At 45.1% G+C, this 21,298-nt stretch overlaps 1 protein-coding gene across 1 annotated transcript in view; it reads left to right on the forward strand.

The window, feature by feature from the left end:
- LOC308679331 (copine-2) overlaps positions 1-19,826 on the forward strand; it is a gene marked incomplete at both ends in the record, with an annotated part of 41,808 nt that extends 21,982 nt beyond the window's left edge. Inside the window, 6 exons of the mRNA XM_081346938.1 lie at positions 2,246-2,305; positions 9,148-9,281; positions 10,137-10,191; positions 15,791-15,842; positions 17,804-17,937; positions 19,569-19,826. Coding sequence (XP_081203064.1) covers positions 2,246-2,305; positions 9,148-9,281; positions 10,137-10,191; positions 15,791-15,842; positions 17,804-17,937; positions 19,569-19,826 — 693 coding nt within the window. The remainder of the gene's footprint in view (positions 1-2,245; positions 2,306-9,147; positions 9,282-10,136; positions 10,192-15,790; positions 15,843-17,803; positions 17,938-19,568) is intronic.
- Positions 19,827-21,298: the final 1,472 nt, after the last annotated feature.

A 21,298-nucleotide genomic window follows, 5' to 3' on the forward strand; every position in this document is an offset into this window, starting at 1 on the left:
TTTTATCGGCCAAGTGTGATTGGAGACACAAGGAAATGGTCCCCGGTGCATAAGCTCTCAGTGCACATGCAAACAACAAAGGGATAGGTCATAGATCCTACATTAACAATCATTGATCATAAGTTACAAACAACAAATGATTAATCATAAGAAACCGATAGGAGAAGACAGTAGGAAAGATGAGAAGGTGAGAAGAAATGAGAAATGAGACAATGCTGTGGGAATTAAGTGACACCCTTGTTAAGTGTCAAGTGGCTTTGCCCTTGACTTTGCTTGTCGGAAGGTCGCAAAAGGGGATCACATGACCCCGGGACACTGCAACAACCATCATAAATACATGCCAGTTGCCAAGCATCCAAATTTTGATCATGTGATGCTGAAGTGGTTGTAAGTGTGAAAAATGATTATATGTCATTTTTTCCAGTGCCGTTGTAACTTTGAACGGTCACTAAGTAAATAAATGAACCTCTACTCTTTTCTGCCTATCATTTTGCATTTACATTAGGACTGAACACCGGTACTTTCGCATATGTCATATCTGTCTGTCTCTCTCTCCTCCCCCTCTTATTCAGCCCAGAGGAGCGAATAAATGAGATAAAACATCAATGAGCTAAAACGGTCTAGAACAGCACAGTCTAATGATCCAGATTTGATCCCCACTCCACATTGATTCTACACTATGCCCTGGGTTCATACCCCATGTAAAATCCCAATGCACTTAATGAAGCGTAACATACATGCATAAAATACATACGAGCAGTCCTTGACTTACATCCGGTCAGGTGGCGACTGTTCAAAGTTATGACATCCCATCAGCTCCCCCTCTCAACTCATGTGGCCACATTTCTGATGCTGGTCATTTATGACCTTTTGCCCATGGACATGTGGCTGTGATTTGTGATGTTTTTGCTGAAAAATCTCCGTTTACAGAATGCCTATGGAGAGTCTCAGTCAACCAGGTCATGATTGTCCCAAAGGTGCTTTTTCAAAAGGTAAACTGGACTTGGTTTTTTCTTTGAGGAAGAAAAAAGTGTTTTGCTTCTCATCCAAGAAGCATCTTCTGTTCTGAAGAACTGAAGAAGCTTCTTGGATGAGAAGCGAAACATCTTCCAAGGGGGGGGGGAAACCAAGAGAGACGAGTTACCTTTTGAAAAAGCACCTCTGCATTTACCGTTTTCAGTGGGCTTAACAACCATGTACTTATCAATTCATCAACAACTCCCAGTGGGCTTAACAACTGTGGCACTCACTTAAGAAGCTCTGCAAAAAAAAAGATTGCAAATTTGGGTTTCACCACAAGATGATCTGCTTTGCGACAGTCACGTCTTATGACTATAATGGGCAGGCTCCTTTATGGCCATAAGTTGAAGGCCACACGTAAAGCCTATTAAAGTTTCATGCATTGGCCTAATTCACACAACATCTCAATGCAGGGTTTCTGCATCCATTTGACCTTCGGCTAGCTTGGTGTGCAAACTTTCCCATTACAGTCCTCAGCCTTGCTGTGATCCTGTGAAGACTGGGGAATTTTGGGAATTGAAGTCTACTCATCTTAAAAGTTGCCGAGGTTGGGAAACACTGCCATAGGTGATAGCTTACTAACCATTCAGACATCACGAACTTTCTCAGACAAATCTTGTCGAAGAGAATCGAGGAGAATGTTTGCACAACAAAGACCTTTGTTGACACAAAACAGCAATCTTGCTGGCAATGTCTCATATACACACACATCTCCAACCTGCAGCTTTTGATATATTGCACAGCTGAGCACACACAATGTTCCAGGCCGAAGTAAAAAACCATGGTTAAGTGGTTTGTGATGCAGGGGATGGTCAGATTCCCAAGCTCCACCCCTCCACCTCCAACTTGTGACTTGAAACCATGATGTGCTATTTTGACATCACATTGGAGAACGATTGTGTTTTGTTTCCCTTCGCTGAAAGAGAAACGTGTGGTGTAAATCCAGCCACAGAGTTTGGAAATGTGACGGCTGCTAGGAAATTCAAATTAGAAGTGTCTTTCTCAACCATGGCAACTTTAAGCTGTGTGGACTTCAACCCCCAGAATTTTCCCCAAGAGTAAGAATTCTCATTGCTGGCTGGGGAATTCTGGGAGTTGAAGTCCACACGGCTTAAATTTACAAAAAGCCATAAACGGATGTTTTGTGAAACAGTCTTGCTTTGCATTAACTTGCTCTCTTTCTCCTTTCCTTCTCTCCTCTCAAATCTTCCTCCTCATCCTTAAGATCACCCGAGATTATTCCTTCCTGGATTACATCCTCGGAGGCTGCCAGTTAATGTTTACGGTAAGGATCTTGGTGATTTTTCTTTCCATAAACGCTAACAACATAATCACTGTTGTGCCCTCTCGGTTAAATCTCAGCATTAATTAAAGCATCAGCGATGCCTGGAAGTTGGAAAAAGGCTCCTTTCCTGAGCGGAAATGTGCCCCACCGTGGCCCACAAAATTACAGGGTGTGCATTGCTCTCTGGTTAGACGAAACCCCAACAAAACGTTTGCCACCCACTTAGCAACACGTTGGGAGGATGAACAGTGGAGAAAAAGGTGATGTTTGCATCACGCAAGAGCCAGGAGGGGAATCCTCCATTCCATACAGGTGGTCCTCGACGCTTCCTTGAGGGATCGTTCAAAGTTACGACGTCACTTAATGACCATTTTTCAGAGTTAGGGCAGTCGCAGCATCCCCACGGTCACGTGATCGAAATTCGAGAGCTTGGCAACTGGCTTATATTTATGATCTTTGCAGTCTCCCGGGATCACGTGATCACATTTTGCGACCTTCTGAGAAGCCAAGTCAATGGGGAAGCCAGATTCCCTTAACAACCAGGTTACTAACTTGAGAAGTTCAGCGATTCCTTTAACAATGGTGGTAAGCAAGGTCGTAAAGCAAGACAGTGGTCGCGGGAGTTTTGCCCACATGCTACGACCTTTCTTGCCACCGTTGTTAAGTTAATAACCTGGTTGTTAAGGGAATCTGGCTTCCCCATTGACTTCACTTGTCAAAAAGTCACAAAAGGGGGATCGTGTGACCCCGGGATACTGCAACAGTCATAAACATGTGCCGGTTAGCAAGCACTTGAATTTTGGTCACGTGACCATGGGGATTCTGCAGTGGTTGCAAGTCACGATCAGGTCACTTTTTTCAGTGCCATTGTAACTTTGAACGGTCACTAAATGAACTATTCTGAGGGCTATCTGTAAAAAAAATATCAAGCAAGCTAGCTCAGAAAGAACTCTAAATGTCTAGACCAGGGGGTAGGCAACCTTGGCTCTTTTATGACTCCTGGACTTCAAGTCCCAGAATTCCTGAGCCAGCCACGCTGAGGGGAAAGGGAGAGGTTTCCAAGCTGAGCCATGCTGGCTCAGGAATTCTGGGAGTTGAAGTCCACGAGTCATAAAAGAGCCAAGGTTGCCTACCCCTGGCCTAGGACGCTTTATGACTCGTGGACTTCACCTCCCAGAATTCCTGAGCCAGCATGGGGGAACTATGGCCCCTTCATGACTTGTGGACTTCAACTCCCAGAATTCCTGAGCCAGCATGGCTCAGCCTGGAAGCCACTCCTTTTCCCCTCAGCATGGCTGGCTCAGGAATTCTGGGAGTTGAAGTCCACGAGTCACAAAAGAGCCAAGGTTGCCTACCCCTGGCCTAGGCTACTTTATGACTCGTGGACTTCAACTCCCAGAATTCCTGAGCCAACCGTGCTGAGGGGAAAGGCAGAGGTTTCCAAGCTGAGCCATGCTGGCTCAGGAATTCTGGGAGTTGAAGTCCACGAGTCATAAAAGAGCCAAGGTGGCCTACCCCTGGTCTAGACTTTTCTTAATAGGAAGGAGAAATCAAAGTAGCTCACTAAACTCCTCAAAATGACAGTGGTCTTCTGCTTTTCCACTAGAAGAAGTCAGTGCAGCTCACAGCAGAAGTATTACATGAATGTACCACGTGGCTCCCCAAATTCTGGATTCTGGACTGTTTGTAGCTTCTAAATACAGTAACTTCGAGTCATATCTGCACCAGGTTTTTCTCACACTGTGGTTCAAGTCAAGATTGGGAATCATGGGTAAAGCTGATACACGAAGCGTCTATGGAGATGCTCAGTCATCCAAATCATGGTTATCCCAAAAGTGCTTTTTCAGGAGGCAACTGGACTTTCTTGTTTTTCCTTTGAAGAGGTTTCGCTTCTCATCCAAGAAGCTTCTTCAGCTCTGACTGGACGGTGGGGAATGGAAGGATTTATACTTCTTGCAGATGGCTGGTCATTTGCTGGAATATAAATCCTTCCCTTCCCCACCATTCAGTCAGAGCTGAAGGAACTTCTTGGATGAGCAGTGAAACGTCTCCAAAGAAAAACAAGGAAGTCCAGTTGCCTCTTGAAAAGGCACTTTGGGACTCTCGTTCAAGAAGTTTTTTTTTCCAGTTCTGACTGAAGAATTGAAGAAGCTACTTGGATGAGAAGCGAAACGACTTTAAAGAAAAACTAAGAAACTCCAGTTGCCTCTTGAAAAAACACCTTTGGGACTGATATACAAAGATTATTTTGATCCACTGCTGCATAAAGGGGAATTATAAATCTCAAGGTGATTCTACCGAGTCTGAGCTTGAGGGTGTGGAACCCATCTGTTGCAATTCGGATTGCAGTTGTGTCCTGACATTTAAAAAAAAAAATCAGTGACACCAACCCAGTCCTTGGGATTTAAGGAAAGCAATGCAGCACATCTGTGGACACACTTTATTCGGCCTAGGAATCCACAACCAGGCTGGATTTGCTTCGCCCCACACACACTGACCATTTCTGTTATGATTTCATATGCACGTTTCCTTGGTAACCTCATTACTTGAACAAACGAAGAATTATGTTCCAATTAGGCACGTACAAGTAACGATGGGATAAAGCATGCTGCTGCCTAAGGCAGAACATCCAAATTTCCTTTCAGACATTTTCACTCTGAATTAATTTGGGACATCATGTCCCTGAAAAGTCCGGTCAGATTTCTTTGACCAAACCAGGAATTGGTTTCGCTTGGAAAATAGCTCGGGTGGATTCAGGAGTCCAAATATTGAAGCAAAGAAAAGTTAAGTTACTGTTGAATTAATCTATCACTGTATCCCGCTTTATGAAGTAGCAGGCAATAGGAGGAGCATGTTGAATTAATATAATATAATATGCAATGCAATATAACAATATTAATAGAAAATATTAATATTAATAAGATATAATAATATTAATATTATTTCAACCATTTGGGAGAAGAGGTACTCTTTAAATTATTTACACCCAGGCTGGCAGTTTGTGGGGGCTGTGGACCACACTTACAACATTTTCCACAGCTTTGAGAATCACTGATGGTAGAAAGTGGGCATAATATGTGGGTTTTCTCATTTTTATTCCTCAAGTTTTGGTGGGCCTTGTTTGATCTTAGAAGCTAAGCATGGTCTGGTCTGGTAGGTATTTTGTTGGGGAGCTACTGTAGGAGATGACCAGGCTGAGCCTCAGGGTGGGGCAAACTCATCATCAGTTTGAAGTCCCTACATCCAAAAGAGACCTAAGTCCAGCCCCCCCCCCTTGAAGTGTGTTGGCTCTTATCTAATGCCAATTTGTCTTGACCGTTAGTAGATCCGATGCTTGGCAATAGGTTGCATGGAATAAACTCGCATTGCTTTTGAATTCTATCTTGGCTCCTGTTTCCTTGTGCCTGACAGCTGCCAAGAAATGTAGAACATAGAACATAGAATAACAGAGCTGGAAGGGACCTGGGAGATCCTCTAGTCCAGCCCCCTGCCCAAGCAGGAGACCCTATACCGTTTCAGACAAGTGGCTGTCCAGTCTCTTCTTAAAAGTCTCCAGTGATGGAGCGCCCACATCTTATGAAGGCAACCCATTCCATCAGTTAATTGTTCTCATTGTTAGGAATGTCAGCGCTGTAGATACCGTCTTTCCCCGAATGTGATACCCAACTGGAAAATAAGCCCTAACCTGATTTTTCAGGACGCTCGTAATATAAGACCCCACCCCAAAGAAGCCCCAGTTAAGTTCGTCAGCCAGATGGACGCATTTAGTACTGTATTTTCCCCAATATAAGCCCTAACCAGAAAATAAGCCCTAATGCGTCTTTTGGAGCAAAAATTAGCGTAAGACCCGGTCTTGTTTTCGGGGAAACACAGTAAGTAGAAAAATTGAAAAATTGTCCATCAAGATAGGGTGACCAAACAGTTTCCACACTATCGTGGATATGTCACTGTCAGCCTTACCAGGTTGACTAGAAAGGAAACGGCGCCATATAAAGGAATTCTACTTTCTTGTAAAACTACATTAACAGAATCTTGTAGTCTGGAAGTGCATCTCTCCCTCCCCCATCTCTTCTACAGCCCCCCCCCAAATTAGGGAGGGTCCCTTCTGAGACGTTTGGCTTGCTCTCTCTGCAGCTCTGGCCTAGGCTGCCTCTCATCCAGGCAGCATGGCGTGGCCGAGGTCTTTCCCCCATAGTCATAAAGTCCCTGAGAGTCAGGCTTGACTTGAGGAAACGTTGCCTTGCCTCTTTACGTGACAGTGTCTGCGGGTTTCCTGCTGATTTCAGCCCTGCCGGGTTTTATGAAAGGGACCTGGAGGGTTTTATCTCCAAAGCTGCAGCTGTAAGATGCATCTGCCTGGCTTAAGCCCGAAAGTTTCCTCCCTTGAACCCTTTTGCCTTTTATAGTTTGAAAACAGTGGCTGATGCCAGAAAAAAAGGAAATCTGCCAGGATTTGTCTCAGAAATGGCCTATGAATGAATGGAATGAATGAATGAATGAATGAATGAATGAATGAATGAATGAATGAATGAATGAATCTATCTATCTATCTATCTATCTATCTATCATCTATCTATCTATCCATCCATCCATCCATCCATCTCTATCAACTAAGCATCTATCTATCCATCTATCCATCTCTATCAACTATCCATCTATCCATCTCTACTATCATCTATCTATCTATCTATCTATCTATCTATCTATCTATCTATCTATCTATCTATCATCTATCTATCTATCTATCTATCTATCTATCTATCTATCTATCTATCCATCCATCCATCTCTATCAACTAAGCATCTATCTATCCATCTATCCATCTCTTATCAACTATCCATCTATCCATCTCTATCATCTATCCATCCATCCATCCATCCATCTCTATCAACCATCTATCTATCCATCCATCTGTTCATCTATCTCTATCAACTATCCATCTATCTATCCATCTGTCCATCTCTATCAACTATCTATCTATCCATCTCTTATTATCTATCTATCTATCTATCTATCTATCTATCTATCTATCTATCTATCATCTATCTATCCATCCATCCATCCATCCACCCACCCACCCACCTACCTACCTACCTACCCACCCACCCCCATTGAACTCCACGAGTCATAAAAGAGCCAAGGTTGTCTACCCCTGGTATAGGGTCTCTTACTGAAGCAAGGGGTTGGATTAGATGACCTCCAAGGTCCCTTCTAATTCTAATGTATTCTAAAACTTCAGTACTATATCCTGAAAAGTTTGCCAATATCTCCTGTGTGCTATAGAGAATTTTAATCTTTCTTCCCACCGCAGCTGATTTGGTATCCCGGGAAAGCTATGAATTTTGGCCTCACAACCCTTTGTGCCAAACCAACCTTTCAAGGCATGGAGCCCGCAGGAGTTTTGAAGCACTGCGCACAAATGTGGGGCTTCAGTTTTGATTTGTTGTGTTGACTTAAGGAGACACACAGGAAAAGGGAGGAAGTATCGCCATAGAAACGGGAACGGGCACAAATGCGTTCTTTGCAGCATGAACTGTTGTGTAATGACACCATTTCAGGACAGATGAAACGGCAAAACCAGGACCTGGGGTATCTGTCTCAAGCTGAAATCAGGGAAGAATACAGAATAGAGAATAACAAGAGTTGGAAGGGACCTTAGAGGTCTTCTAGTCCAACCCCCTGCCCAGGTAGGAGACCCTATACCGTTCCAGACAAACAGCTGTCCAGTCTCTTCTTGAAAACCTCCAGTGTTGGAGCACCCACAACTTCTGGAGGCAAGCTGCTCCACTGGTTAATTGTTGCCAATGTCAGGAAATTTCTTTTTATTTCTAGGTTAGATTAGGGGATGTTTTAGAAGGGGGTCCAACTTTGGCAATTTTAAGATCCGTGGATTTCAGTTCCCAGAATTCCTCAACCAGCTATGTTGGACACCCTTGCCCTACATAGTTTGGGCTTAACCCTGGGGGGCATAGAAGTAAGTGGTTTAGTTCAGGGGTGAGCGGCAATTTAGAGGGTGAAGGGATATCCCCTTTCCGACTTTTGCAGTGTCGATTTCAACTCCTGACAGCTTTCCTGTCACGTCTGCAAACAGACACTCCTCCAATTGTAATCATTCATTTAGCCACTGTTCAAAGTTACAACAGGCCTTTAAAAAAAGGGAAATATCACTGGTCCTCATACTTACAACTGTCACAGCATCCACGCATTCACATTATCAAAATTTGGGCCATTGGCAACTGGCATGTAGTTACAAGGGCTGCGGTATCCCAGGAGCACGTGATCTCCATTTGTGACCTTTCCAAGGGGCAAAACCAATGGAGGCATCTGGATTTGCTTAGTGACTGCATGATTCACTTAACATCCATAGCAACAAGGTCATAAAATTGGGCATGACTGACTTAATGACTGCCTTGCTTCATGATGGAAGTTCCAATTCCAATTATGGTCAAAACTCAAGGAGCATAACATTTTTCCCCAGAATGCTTCTGGTCTGCAGCTCTGCCCCTTCCTGGTCCACTCCCATTCAGATGTTAACAGCTCCTGATTCTGCTTAGCTTCCAGGCCCAGATAAAGCCAGCTAATTGTGGGCCAGCTCTTGTGAGTCAAAGATCAATCCAAATCAGTGGGGGATCTGTCCTGTTTTTCTATTTCTAATTCAGCCGATGATGCTTTCTGGTCAAAGGAGGCTGTTTCTCATTTTACAGAATAAAGAATAACAGAGTTGCAAAGGATCTTGGAGGTCTTCTAGTCCAGCCCCTGGCTGAATCTCTCAACCGGCCTCGCCTTTCCCACACAACAACTTCAGGAATGAAACGCGGTCTCTTTGGCATCTTTCCATGCAGGTTGGAATTGACTTCACGGCATCCAACGGAAATCCTCGGGATCCGACGTCCTTGCACTACATTAACCCCATGGGGACCAACGAATACCTTTCGGCCATCTGGGCAGTTGGCCAGATTATCCAAGACTACGACACGTAAGTGTAACAGAGTAGGTCACACACCAAGTGTTTCGTTGGGAATGTCAAGTTTGGAGTGGCAAAAGGGCAGTTCTGAGCATTTTCAGAAGTGGTTTGAAAACAAAACTTACTCGCTGAGTTGCTGCTGGCCCAGACGAGACGAGGGATTTTGCACAGCCGTTTCAGATAGGGAGCACTTTGACTGTGGGGCCCTTGGTGCTCTCTCAGCTTGGTTGTTTTCTTGCAGAGTTTTCATTACCCAAACTAGGTAACATCAACAGTAAACAGCCAAAGAATGTCTAAGACCGCCCCCACCATCACTAACAGGGCAGCCATCAGAATATAAAATGACAACAAACTGCATTCCGCACACCGTACTAGCCCTGATGATGTTACCTACTCAGGGTAATGAAACGTCTGCAAGAAAACTCCCAAGCTTAAGAGAGCACCAAGAACCCTGCAATCTCCTCCTCCTCCTCCTCCTCCTCCTCCTCCTCCTCCTCCTCCTCCTCCTCCTCCTCCTCCTCCTCCTCCTCCTCCTCTCTCCTCCTCCTCCTCCTCCCGGCAAACCTCACTCCTTACTAGCAATGGAAGCTCAGAGAGCACCAAGGACCCTGCAATCCTCCTCCTCCTCCCCCCCCCCCCGCAAACCTCACTCCTTACTAGCAATGATGATGTTAGCTACTCAGGGTAATGAAACGTCTGGAAGAAAACCCCCAAGCTCAGAGAGCCCCAAGGAACCCTCATTTCAACCCTCATTACAGGGAGCCCTTTGCCTTGAGATGTTAAAGATGGGAGAAGGCAGGATTGGCAAAGGGCGTTTCCTCACTGGGCCACTCACATTTGTTCTGTTTCGTCTCGATTCTTTTGTAGAGACAAAATGTTTCCTGCCTTGGGATTTGGGGCCCAGCTCCCACCAGACTGGAAGGTAAATCGGGGTTGCTGGCTTTAGCATGTTTCATCTCTAGGTGGGATTGTTGTGTAGTGGGTTCTGGATAGCAGGAAGGACGCCAAGACGATGAGTACAACATATCAGCTCTTTATTGGTGGAAGTGACTGTACTGGGGAATAGGGATTACCTGCACTCTTTATACACCTGGCCAGTACCTGGCCAGGTACACAACCAACCAATCGGTTTGAACCTCTGTTTCCCGCCGAAACTCATTCCCGCCAAAACAGTTACAGTTCAACGCCCCCTGGTGGTGGCTGCTATGCAAGTGCTTAAGATGTTCCATTAAGCCTAATACATAACAGGGATTACGGTTCCAGTGGTTCCTTCTTGCCTCTGTTCTTTCAGCCCTCCGAAAGAGAGATTGACTTCAGCTCCCAGAATGCTTAGCAGCAGCCAGGAAGAATGGGGAATTCTTGGAGCTGAATTCCACATCTTTGCAAAGGGCACAAAGATGGAAGATGCTTAAACTAATGGAGTCATTGTCATAATTTTTATTTATTAGGATAACTGAGGTTCAACTCCTTAGTCGGTCCTGGTGGCCATTGGTTGTCTTTGAATCTCTCAGGACCTACATTCACACAACCCTTTTAATCTGGTTACTCAACCTGTTGCAGTAGAGTTCTATACAATATCTGGAATCAAAACTCCAGAAGCTGGGTTTACACATCACGACAAACCCCAACACATTCTGCAGTTCAGGCTGTTGTGTAAATGCATCTGTTAGGTCTTCGTCTGATTGCCATCCCAGGAAGTCTTCCAACTGACAACCGCAGTTAAGCATGGAATTACGATTCTAAGTTGTGGCAGTCCTTAAGGGAGTCACCACATGACTGTACTTGATTTTATCACCTTTTTTGTAATGGTCGCTAAGCAAATGCAGAGGTTGTAAAGCAAATGCAACAGTCACAAAGCAAAGACAGCCTTGTTAATAAATCCATTGAATGTAGTGGGGATTTTTTAAGATCAAAATTAATGGGATTCTATGACGGCTGGAATGAGGGACACGGTGGCTCAGTGGGTTAGGATGCTGAGCTTGTCGATCAGAAGGTCGGCAGTTTGGCGGGTCGAATCCCGAGTGCCGCGTAGCAGAGTGAGCGCCTGTTACTCGTCCCAGCTTCTGCCAACCTAGCAGTTCGAAAGCATGTAAAAATGCAAGTAGAAAAATAGGGACCACTACGGTGGGAAGGTAACAGCGTTCCGTGCGCCTTTGGCGTCTAGTCATGCCGGCCACATGACCACGGAGACGTCCTCGGACAAGCGCTGGCTCTTCGGCTTTGAAACGGAGATGAGCACCGGCCCCTAGAGTCAGAGACGACTAGCACGCATGTGCGGGGGAACCTTTACCTTTACCTTATGACGGCTGGGGTGGGGGGGCCTGGCCACCAGAACTTCAGATCTGGGTCATAAATAGCCTTGGGTAAATTGCTAAGATTAAAGAACAGAATACAGAATAACAGAGTTGGAAGGGAACTTGGAGGTCTTCTAGTCCAACTCTCTGCTCGAGCAGGAAACCTTATACTAGGGGCGTCCAACCTTGGCAACTTTAAGACTTGTGGACTTCAACTCCCAGAATCCCCAGCCAGCCAAGGCCAAGTGATCACCTTTTGTGACCTGCTGACAAGCAAAGTCAATGGGGAAGCCAGATTCACTTAACAACCAGGTTACTAACTTAAGAACGTCAGCGATTCCTTTAACAACTGTGGCAAGCAAGGTTGTGAAATGGGGCAAAAAACCCACTTAGCAACGTTCTTGCTTAGCAACGGACGTTTTGGGCTCAGTTGTGGTCGTAACTTCGAGGACTGCCTTCTGAAGACCTCCAAGGTCCCTTCAGATTCAACAGCCATTTGTGCAGAATTGGTATAGGGTCTCCCGCAGGGGGTTGGACTAGAAGACCTCCAAGATCCCTTCCAACTCTGGTATGCTGTATTCTGCATTATTCTATGTCCTAAGACTAAACCTTTGGTGTTCTTCTGAAGGAATGACTCATCCCATCCTGGAGCATTTATCCTTTTTCCTCTTGCAACTTGGCTTGGTTTTGTGGCCCCTGGCACTGTGTTGTTGTTGTTAGCTGCGAAGTCGTGTCCGACCCATCGCGACCCTATGGACAACATTCCTCCAGGCCTTTCTGTCCTCTACCATCTTCTGGAGTCCATTTAAGCTCACGCCTACTGCTTCAGTGACTCCATCCAGCCACCTCATTCTCTGTCGTCCCCTTCTTCTATTGCCCTCGATCTTTCCCAGCATTAGGCTCTTCTCCAGTGAGTCCTTCCTTCTCATTAGGTGGCCAAAGTATTTGAGTTTTAGCTTCAGGATCTGGCCTTCTAAAGAGCAGTCAGGATTGATCTCCTCTAGGACTGACCGGTTTGATCGCCTTGCAGTCCAAGGGACTCGCAGGAGTCTTCTCCAGCACCAGAGTTCAAAGGCTTCAATTCTTTGGCGTTCAGCCTTTCTTATGGTCCAGCTTTCACTGCCATACATTGCAACTGGGAAGACCATAGCCTTGACTATACGCACTTTTGTTGACAGGGTGATGTCTCTGCTTTTTAGTGTGCTGTCTAGATTTGTCATGGCTTTCCTCCCCAGGAGCAAGCGTCTTTTAATTTCTTGGCTACAGTCCCCATCTGCAGTGATCTTGGAGCCCAGGAAAATAAAATCTGTCACTACTTCCATTTCTTCCCCATCTATTTGCCAGGAATTGAGAGGGCCAGATGCCATGATCTTGGTTTTCTTAATGTTAAGTTTCAACCCAAGTTTTGCACTCTCCTTCTTCACCCGCAACAAGAGGCTCTTTAGTTCTTCTTCACTTTCTGCCATTAGAGTGGTATCATCTGCGTATCTTAGGTTGTTGATATTTCTTCCGGCAATCTTAATTCCAACTTTTGATTCATCTAGCCCTGCCTTTCTCATGATGTTTTCATGGCAAAGATACTGGAGTGGGTTGCCATTTCCTTCTCCAGTGGATCACGTTTTGTCAGAACTCTCGGCTATGACCTGTCCGTCTTGGGTGGCCCTGCACGGCATAGCTCATAGCTTCATTGAATTACGCAAGCCCCTTCGCCACGACAAGGCAGTAATCCATGAAGGGGCCTGGCACTGTAACAGAATTTAAAATGAAGCTGAAGGACTGGCGAATGGGTGATGTTGCTGTTTGGTTTCTGAAGGTTTCAGATAGGAGATCTTTTGGCCCATATAGGTCGGAAGGATAATCTGAAGTTGGTTTTCCTGCCCTACGGAGAAGAAAGATTCAGTCTATTTCCTAAGGCAGCCGGTTTCAATCTAAAATTCCAAATTATCAGGCAAAGCTCCCAAGAGACGTTTGCTCTCTAATTAAGGGCTGCTGGGAAGAAGGAAAAATGTCAGGAATGGCAGTATTTAGAAGTTCAATGGGTTGTGCGGAATGCCGAGACAGAATCAAAGAATTAAGAGGGAAATTTAAAAGTCAGATCCTGTAGTTTCACTCTTCTGAGAGAAGAGACCCCCTTGCTGGCCCAATTCTAGTGTATTTTTAGTCTGAATGAACAATAAATGAGGCAGATTTTCTGTTATCAGATCTTGGGTACCTGCTTCGAATTTTTTTTTTGCTTTGCAGCCTGCAGGAGTAAAAAAATAAAAATAAAAGCACCATTCATTTAACACCCCTTCAAAAGACAGGCAGGCTATTAACTTAGCTCTTTGTAGTCTTCCTTTTTTTTCCTTTCCAACCCAACAGAATGTTGGAAAGAAGTTATGTAAAGGTTGCAGGACTCAGTCTGTGGACAGATTTTCTCTCCAGGAACACAACAGCAGAAGCCCAAATTTGGACTGGAGAGAAAAGCAGCAAAACAAGGATACAACAACAACAAAAGGGTGTGTGTGTAATATAATAGCAGTCTTCCAATATTTGAGGAGCTGCCACAAAGAAGAGGGGGTCAACCTATTTTACAAAGCATCTGAAGGCAGGACAAGAAGCAACGGATGGAAACTCATCAAGGAGAGAAGCAACCTAGAACTACGGGGAAATTTCCTGGCCGTGGGAACAATTAATCAGTAGAATGAGTTGCCTCCAGAAATCATGGGTGCTCCATCAATGGAGGTTTTTAAGAAGAGATTGGGAGAGTCGTTCTTCTGAAATGGCAATAGGATCTCCTGCTAGAGCGGGGGGGGGGGTTGGACTAGAAGACCTCCAAGGTCCCTTCCAACTCTGTTATTCAGTTAAATGGGCTAGATTGTGGCTGTGGAGAATAATATTGCAGGAAAAAATATATATACTCAGGTGCTTCCTTATGGGACAAGGAATCGGGCAGTGGCTCCTATTTACCAACTCCTCCATGCCAAGTCACATGACCATCCAGTCACATGACCCAGGGCAGAATGTTTGCAGCCTGTCCTCTACGTCTGACTCGGATTCGCCAATGCAAGACAAGGGGAGAGCAAAAATACACACAACGGCATTATTTGTTATACAGAACAGTGGTGTCTCCCGAAAGGTTATTTTGGATAAGGTGACATGATAGAGAAAAGGGAGATAACCTCTTCTCCAAACAAAGCACCTGAAGACAGAACAGGAAGCGATGGATGGAAACTTCTCAAGGAGAGAAGCAGCCTTGAAATCAGGAGAAATTTCCTGACAGAACAGTGGAAGAGTTTCCTTCCAGAAGTTGTGGGTGCTTCATCATTGGAGGTTTCCAAGAAGAGATTGGAGAGCCGTGTGTCCAGCATGGCACATGGCCTCCTGCTTGAGTCGGGGGCTGGACTGAGAAGACCTCCAAGGTCCCTTCCGATTCTGTTATTCTGTATTCTGTAATAAAGCCCAAACTCGGATATAAATGGAAACGAACATTTAAGACAAGGGATGAATAGATCCTGCTTCGTTCTATGGATGCTCCTGTTGCTATGGAGCTGCACAATAGTCTCACAGAACCAAGAGGAGGAGACGGTTGGTTGACACAGGAATCGTGCTGCAAATGTCAAAGAATATCTCGAGATTCCAGCTGTTTTGGAAAGAGGAGAGGAAGAAGCTCTGCCTGGGGAAAAAAAAGGCCTGGGTTTGCTTCCCATAAAGTTGAAGATAGACAGATTTTTCTGGAAACCCTTTATGAACAGCTGCTGAACAGCTGATGATTTATGAATTTGCATCAGGGATGGGCCATGGGAAGAAGCGATATTTGTTTATAAAGTTGTAAGAGGTGAAGAGTTATCAAATCTGTTTATATAGTTAGTCCTCCACTTACACCCATTTATTCAGCATCCCTTCCAACAGCACGTGAAAAAGCGACTTACGACTAGACCTCGCACTTATGACCATTGCAGCATCCCTCAGGTGATCAGAATTTGGGCGCTTGGGCAGTTGGCCTGCATTTACGATGACTGCAGTGTCCTGGGGTCATGTGACTGAGATTATCATAATAAACCATCCTTTACTTTCTTTTGGCTTAGAATGCGGCGCAAATGCAGCCATGATTTGTTATCTGTCTGCGGTTTACAATATTTGTGTAAACGCTGTCCCAAGGCTTGTCTGAAAGCTTTGATGTCAAGAGATGCTTCAGGCTTATGAAAAAGCCAAAATTTAATTTGTTTTTCTTTTCTTTTTTTGCAGGTTTCTCATGAATTTGCCATTAACTTTAATCCCACCAACCCTTTTTGCCTTGGTAAGTGCATCTATAGTGGCTTGAAAGCAAGTCCTTGAAATCTCTTATTTTCCCCACAATAACCGTGTGAGGTGGTTGAGCTGAGAGGGAGGGACTGGCCCCAAAGTCATCCAGTCTGCTTTTGTGCCTCAAGCAGGACTAGAACTCATTGCCTCCTGCTGACTGGCCCAAAGTCACCCAGCTGGTTTTCATGGCTAATGTGAGAATAGATCTCATGGTTTCATGGTGATTGGCCAAAGTCACCCAGCCAACTTTCATGTCTGTGGTGAGACTAGAACTCACCATCTCCTGGTGACTGGTCCAAAGTCATCCGTCTGGCTTTCATGGCTAAGGTGAGACTAGAACTCAGTGTCTCCTGGTGACCAGCCCAAAGTCAACCAGCCAGTTCTCATGTCTTAAGGTGGGACTTGGAACTCACTGCCTCCTGGTTTTTAGGCCAACATCTTAACCATTAGATATGAATAAATAAACATTGCAAATAAATGTATGTATTTTATGTATTATGGTAAGGAACAAGGCTGAACATGTATTTTCTGAGTGATCTTCCAGAGCAACTGCCAACCAAGAATGCCCTTTAGACCGTTAAAGGAAGTTTCCTTGATAAATCAAACTAAGTCACCATCAAAATGCAGGATCTTTTCCTGACCCAAGGCAATCTTTGAGATAAATGTCACAGAATACTAGTAAACATAAAAGGGGGATGGGGAGTGGAATAACCATGCCTTGTGGCCTCTGCAACAAAAATTAAAAGGAATAAAAACAAGAGGCCACCAGATTCTTCAAAAGCCTTGGGAGGAAAATGCAAACGAAGTGGGGGGAAAAGAGTTTTAAAAAAAGGTCGGTGAGGCTTTTTTCATCTAAGCTCCAACAGTGTTGGAGACAATGATTGGGTTTAACTGCAGCCGATTGAATACATCAAGGTTGGCTGAGTTCAGCCACTGAGGACTTTGAACCCTAATATCTAGGCTGATGCAGTATCCTGGACCTGTCAGTCAAATGAAATTAGGATATGAATTGATGTACGAATGCTGTTGGCCTCTGGCAGAATGAAAGAGGAAAACAGAAAGGCAAGGAAACAAGATATTTTAGGCAAAGTATGTGTTGGGTCGGACACGACTTCGCAGCTAACAACAGCAACAACATTTGAGGAGCAAAGGGCTCAGTGGTTAAAGACACTGAGCTTCTTTAGAGGGAAAGCTGAAAAACTTAGGTTTGAGACCCAAGTGCTGCACAACAGGGTGAGTTCCCGTTACTCACTCCAGCTCCTGCCAACCTAGCAGCTCGAAAGCATGCGAATGCAAGTTGATGAATAGGTACCACTTTGGTGAGAAGGTAACAGCGTTCTGTGCACCTCGGCACATATAGTCATGCTGGCCACATGACCATGGAAAAGGTCTTAGGACAATGCTGGTTCCCTCGATAGGAAGCAGAGATGAGCACCACCTCCTAGAGTCGGACACAACTGGATAGGGGAAACCTTTACTTGAGAAGCACAGGATGACAGATGGTCCTTGACTTACGACTGCAGTGGAGCCTGCCCGTTATGGCCGTAAGTTCAATGGTCATAAAATGGGCCACCCATATGACCAACCTGAGTTTGCAACCTGATTTTGCGGCAGTTATTAAGCGAACGCCACAATCGTAAATCAACTGCCACGGTCACTAAGCAAATGCCATGGTCATTAAGTGAACCTCATGTTTGCTGAAAAATGGAAGTAAATGCCAGTTTTGAGCAAAAACATCCTGAGACCCTACAAATGGCTGCAAATGCAGGCCGGTTGCTGAGCCTGAAATGAGGTCATATTATCCCATCAGAACTTCAGAACTGGGTAAGTTAGAACTTCAGTCACTAAGTCGTAAGTTGAGGACTACCTGTATCAAATTGGAATGGATTTTGCCTCGCGTGAGTGCCATTGGGAGTTGCCTCCTTCACGCTGCCTTCTCTTCTCCGTCTTCTAAAGGTGTGGAAGGCATCGTCCAGGCCTACTCTAGTTGCCTGCCTCACATTCGCTTTTACGGACCAACCAATTTCTCCCCCATCATTAATCACGTGGCTCGGTTCGCGGCCCAGGCAACCCAGCAGGAATCTGCCAGCGTAAGTTCTCTTACCAATCGTTGCTATTTCACCTTCCTGACTTGGATTCTAATAAAGGAGAATATTTGTAGCTCGGGGTTGAAATGAGGGGTCCTTGGTGCTCTCTGAGCTTGGTTGTTTTCTGGGAAGATGTTTCATTAGCCAAAGTTTCATTAGCCATCATCGGTGCTACAAGGGCGCGAAGTTCTAGCACTGATGACGTTACCTAGTTTGGTTAATGAAACGTCTGCAAGAAAATCACCAAGCTCAGAGAGAATCAAGGACTTCACAGTAGTCTTCTTCTTCTTCTTCTTCTTCTTCTTCTTCTCCTCCTCCTCCTCCCCCTCCCTCTTCTCCCTCCCCCTCCCCCTCCCGATGATGTTACCTAGTTTGGATAATGAAACATCTGCAAGTAAACAACCAATCAGAGAGCTCCAAGGACCTTTGACTTGGATTCTGTTTTGAATGTTTGGGGGGAAAAATACTCTTTTTAGCTCACAAGAGTTTCAAGCCAGTGACTAGGAGGAGCTGTTGAAACAAGTGCGAGGCGTCCATTCTCGGGGTTAAACTTTTGCACATTTGGCCTCTAGCATGATGCTTTGCATTTTGTGTGCTGCCACTCTGAAGTGGGCGGCAGCATCATAGTTGTGTTGACAAATACCTTCCTGATGTTGTAAATGGTAATGCAAACCAACCATTTTCTTCCACATGCAACCCATGTGCCTTCATAAAAGAAGGTAAGAAAGCTAGGAAGCTGTCATCCAAACGTGAGTTAATGCTGCCGTTGCATCTAACGAGTCTAGTTTTCCAAACCAGAAACAGCCAACTCTGGTTTAAAGGTGGCTTATAGCTCTGATTTGTCTGTGTGCGTACAGGGTCCTGTGAAGCCAACTTCATTTGTGGCATAGAAACACACTGCCCAAATTCCGCCTTGGTTGTTACACAACCATCTTTATTATTCTTCTGCAGATCCTCATTCAGATTCACACTGCCTGTAAAAAGAAGCCTTCTGAACAATCCCAGCCCTGTAATTACCTGCACGATGGGTAGAGATATTCTCGTCTTCCTGGTGGATCTAATCAGGACCCAATTTAATTCACCTTTCATTTGGGCAACTGCACTTGCCAGATCCCCCTTTGCTTCTGCCCCCCTGTGGCATCCTTTGAAGGGAGGAGCAGGTCTCACGGAGAAAAGAAGAATGCTTAATCAGATTAAAATTGCACGGTGCTTCAGTCGGAGGGTGGTGATGATGATAATTAAGGAAGCGTCTAAAATGCTCTATGTGGGAATAGACCTCCCCTCACCAATCCCGAGCCGGGGATAATCGTATAATCGTGCCTGATTATACTTGCTCCCCTGGTGACTTCTGATATCACGAATCCTTCCATTCTTCAGTCAGATCTGAAGAAGCTTCTTGCATAAGAAGCAAAACGTCCTCCAGGAAAAACAAAGGAAGTCCAGTTGCCTTTTGAAAAAGCGACTTTGGGGCAACCGTGACCTTGGATGGCTGAGCATTGACACGTGGTTGTCTTACGTTCACAGGTCTTAAAAGTTGCCACGTTTGGAGACCCCCCCACCCCCCTACTCTAATACAAACGTACTGGTCACCTCACCCCAGTGATCTGATTTTCTTCTCTGCTTTCCCTCGCCAGCAATACTTCATCCTCCTGATCATCACCGACGGGGTCATTAGCGACATGGATGAGACACGGCATGCTGTCGTACAGGCCTCCAGGCTGCCCATGTCTGTCATCATCGTTGGGGTTGGGAATGCCGACTTTGCAGCCATGGAGTTTCTGGATGCAGACAACCGCATGCTTCGGTCGTACACGGGCGAGGAGGCCGTGCGGGATATTGTCCAGTTTGTGCCCTTCCGTGAATTCCGCAGTGTAAGTGCAGGAGAATGCCTTGTTTGCATTGGAGGGAGGGAGGGAGGGAGGGAAGGAAAAGAAGGAAGGAGAGAGGGAGGGAAGGAAGGAGAAGAGAGAAGGAAGGAAGGAAGGAAGGAAGGAAGAAAAGAAAGAAGCAAAAAGAAAGAAAGATCAATAGCTAAGGAATTGAATCTGTAAAAATACCATATTTAAGATGGAATCCTATAGCTGTGCCCTCATTGGTTTTTATTCTAGACATTCTTCTATGCATTATTTGTTTTTGTGAATCCTCCAGCATATAATTACTCAGTTTTCCTTCAGGAAAGTAACAGTCTTTCTGGGACACTCTAGAGAAGCCCCACAAGTCAGCTGGCAAATGATAATCAGCAAAAACACAGCAATCTTGTTGAATTAGCAAGATTCCCTTTCCTCCTAATGCCAGTTCTAGTTATTTAAAGTACCATCCAGGCTTTTCATAAAGGGGTACTTTCCAGATATAACAGGGTTTACAACTACGAGAATTCCCATTCAACATGTGAAGGACACCAAGTTGGAGAAGACTGTCCCATGGCGATAGGTTCTGGAACTGGACAAGGATCTTTCCTTCCTCTGCGAACAGAGACTCTTTGATCAAAAAGGAAAGTTGCACGCAAAGGTGCTGCTACGCCAGGTGGTTGGCACATAAGGAGCTAAGAAATGGTTTGGTGCCACCTCCTCCTTTGGCTACTCAGCCATGTCAGGGTACAGGAGAAGCTACGTATTCCTAATATCTCCTCAGCATTTCCTTCTTGCCCAGAGAGGGAAAGAACAAAGAGAAGGACTAGGGGTGTCTTCCAATACTTGAAAGACCGTCATAGGGAAGAGGGCATCCGTTTATTCTCCAAAGCACCAGAAGGCAGGACTAGAAGTAACGGATGGAAAGTTTGCAAAGAGATCCAACCGAGAACTAAGGGAAAAATTTCTGACAGTGAGAATAATTAGTGGAAGGGCTTGCCTCCCAAAGTTGTGGGTGCTCCGTCACTGGAGGCTTTTAAGAAGAGAGTGGGCAACCATTTGTCTGAAATGGTCTCTAGGGCCTCCTGCTTGAACAGTGGGTTGGACTAGATTGGCAACCAAAACATCCCTTCCAGCACAGTTATTCTGTGTCTTGAATTCTGTATGTTAACTTGGTCATGTGCAAACTCACTTCCTGAATCAGAGAGCCAGTGCTCGTGGTGGTTGATGCCTCCAAGCATCCTCCAGTCAAGGTTTACGAAACCCTTAGGCCTTCAGTTCATTGTCATTCTGATTCTCCAGCAGACCTCATGCAACTGAAAACCAGAAAGATCTGGTTGAGAACAAGAAACAGTGGATGGAAATTAGTCAAGGAGAGAAGCAATTAAGGAGAAACTTTCAAATAGTGAAGAGAATTAACTACTGGAACGGCTTGCCACCAAAAGTTGTGGGTGCGTCATCACTGAAGGCTTTTAAGAGACTGGACAGCCACTTGTCTCAAATTGTGTAGGAGGTTG

Source organism: Vipera berus, assembly GCF_964194415.1.
Source record: "Vipera berus genome assembly, contig: HAP1_SCAFFOLD_202, whole genome shotgun sequence".
In the NCBI taxonomy this organism is placed as follows: Eukaryota; Metazoa; Chordata; class Lepidosauria; order Squamata; family Viperidae; genus Vipera; species Vipera berus.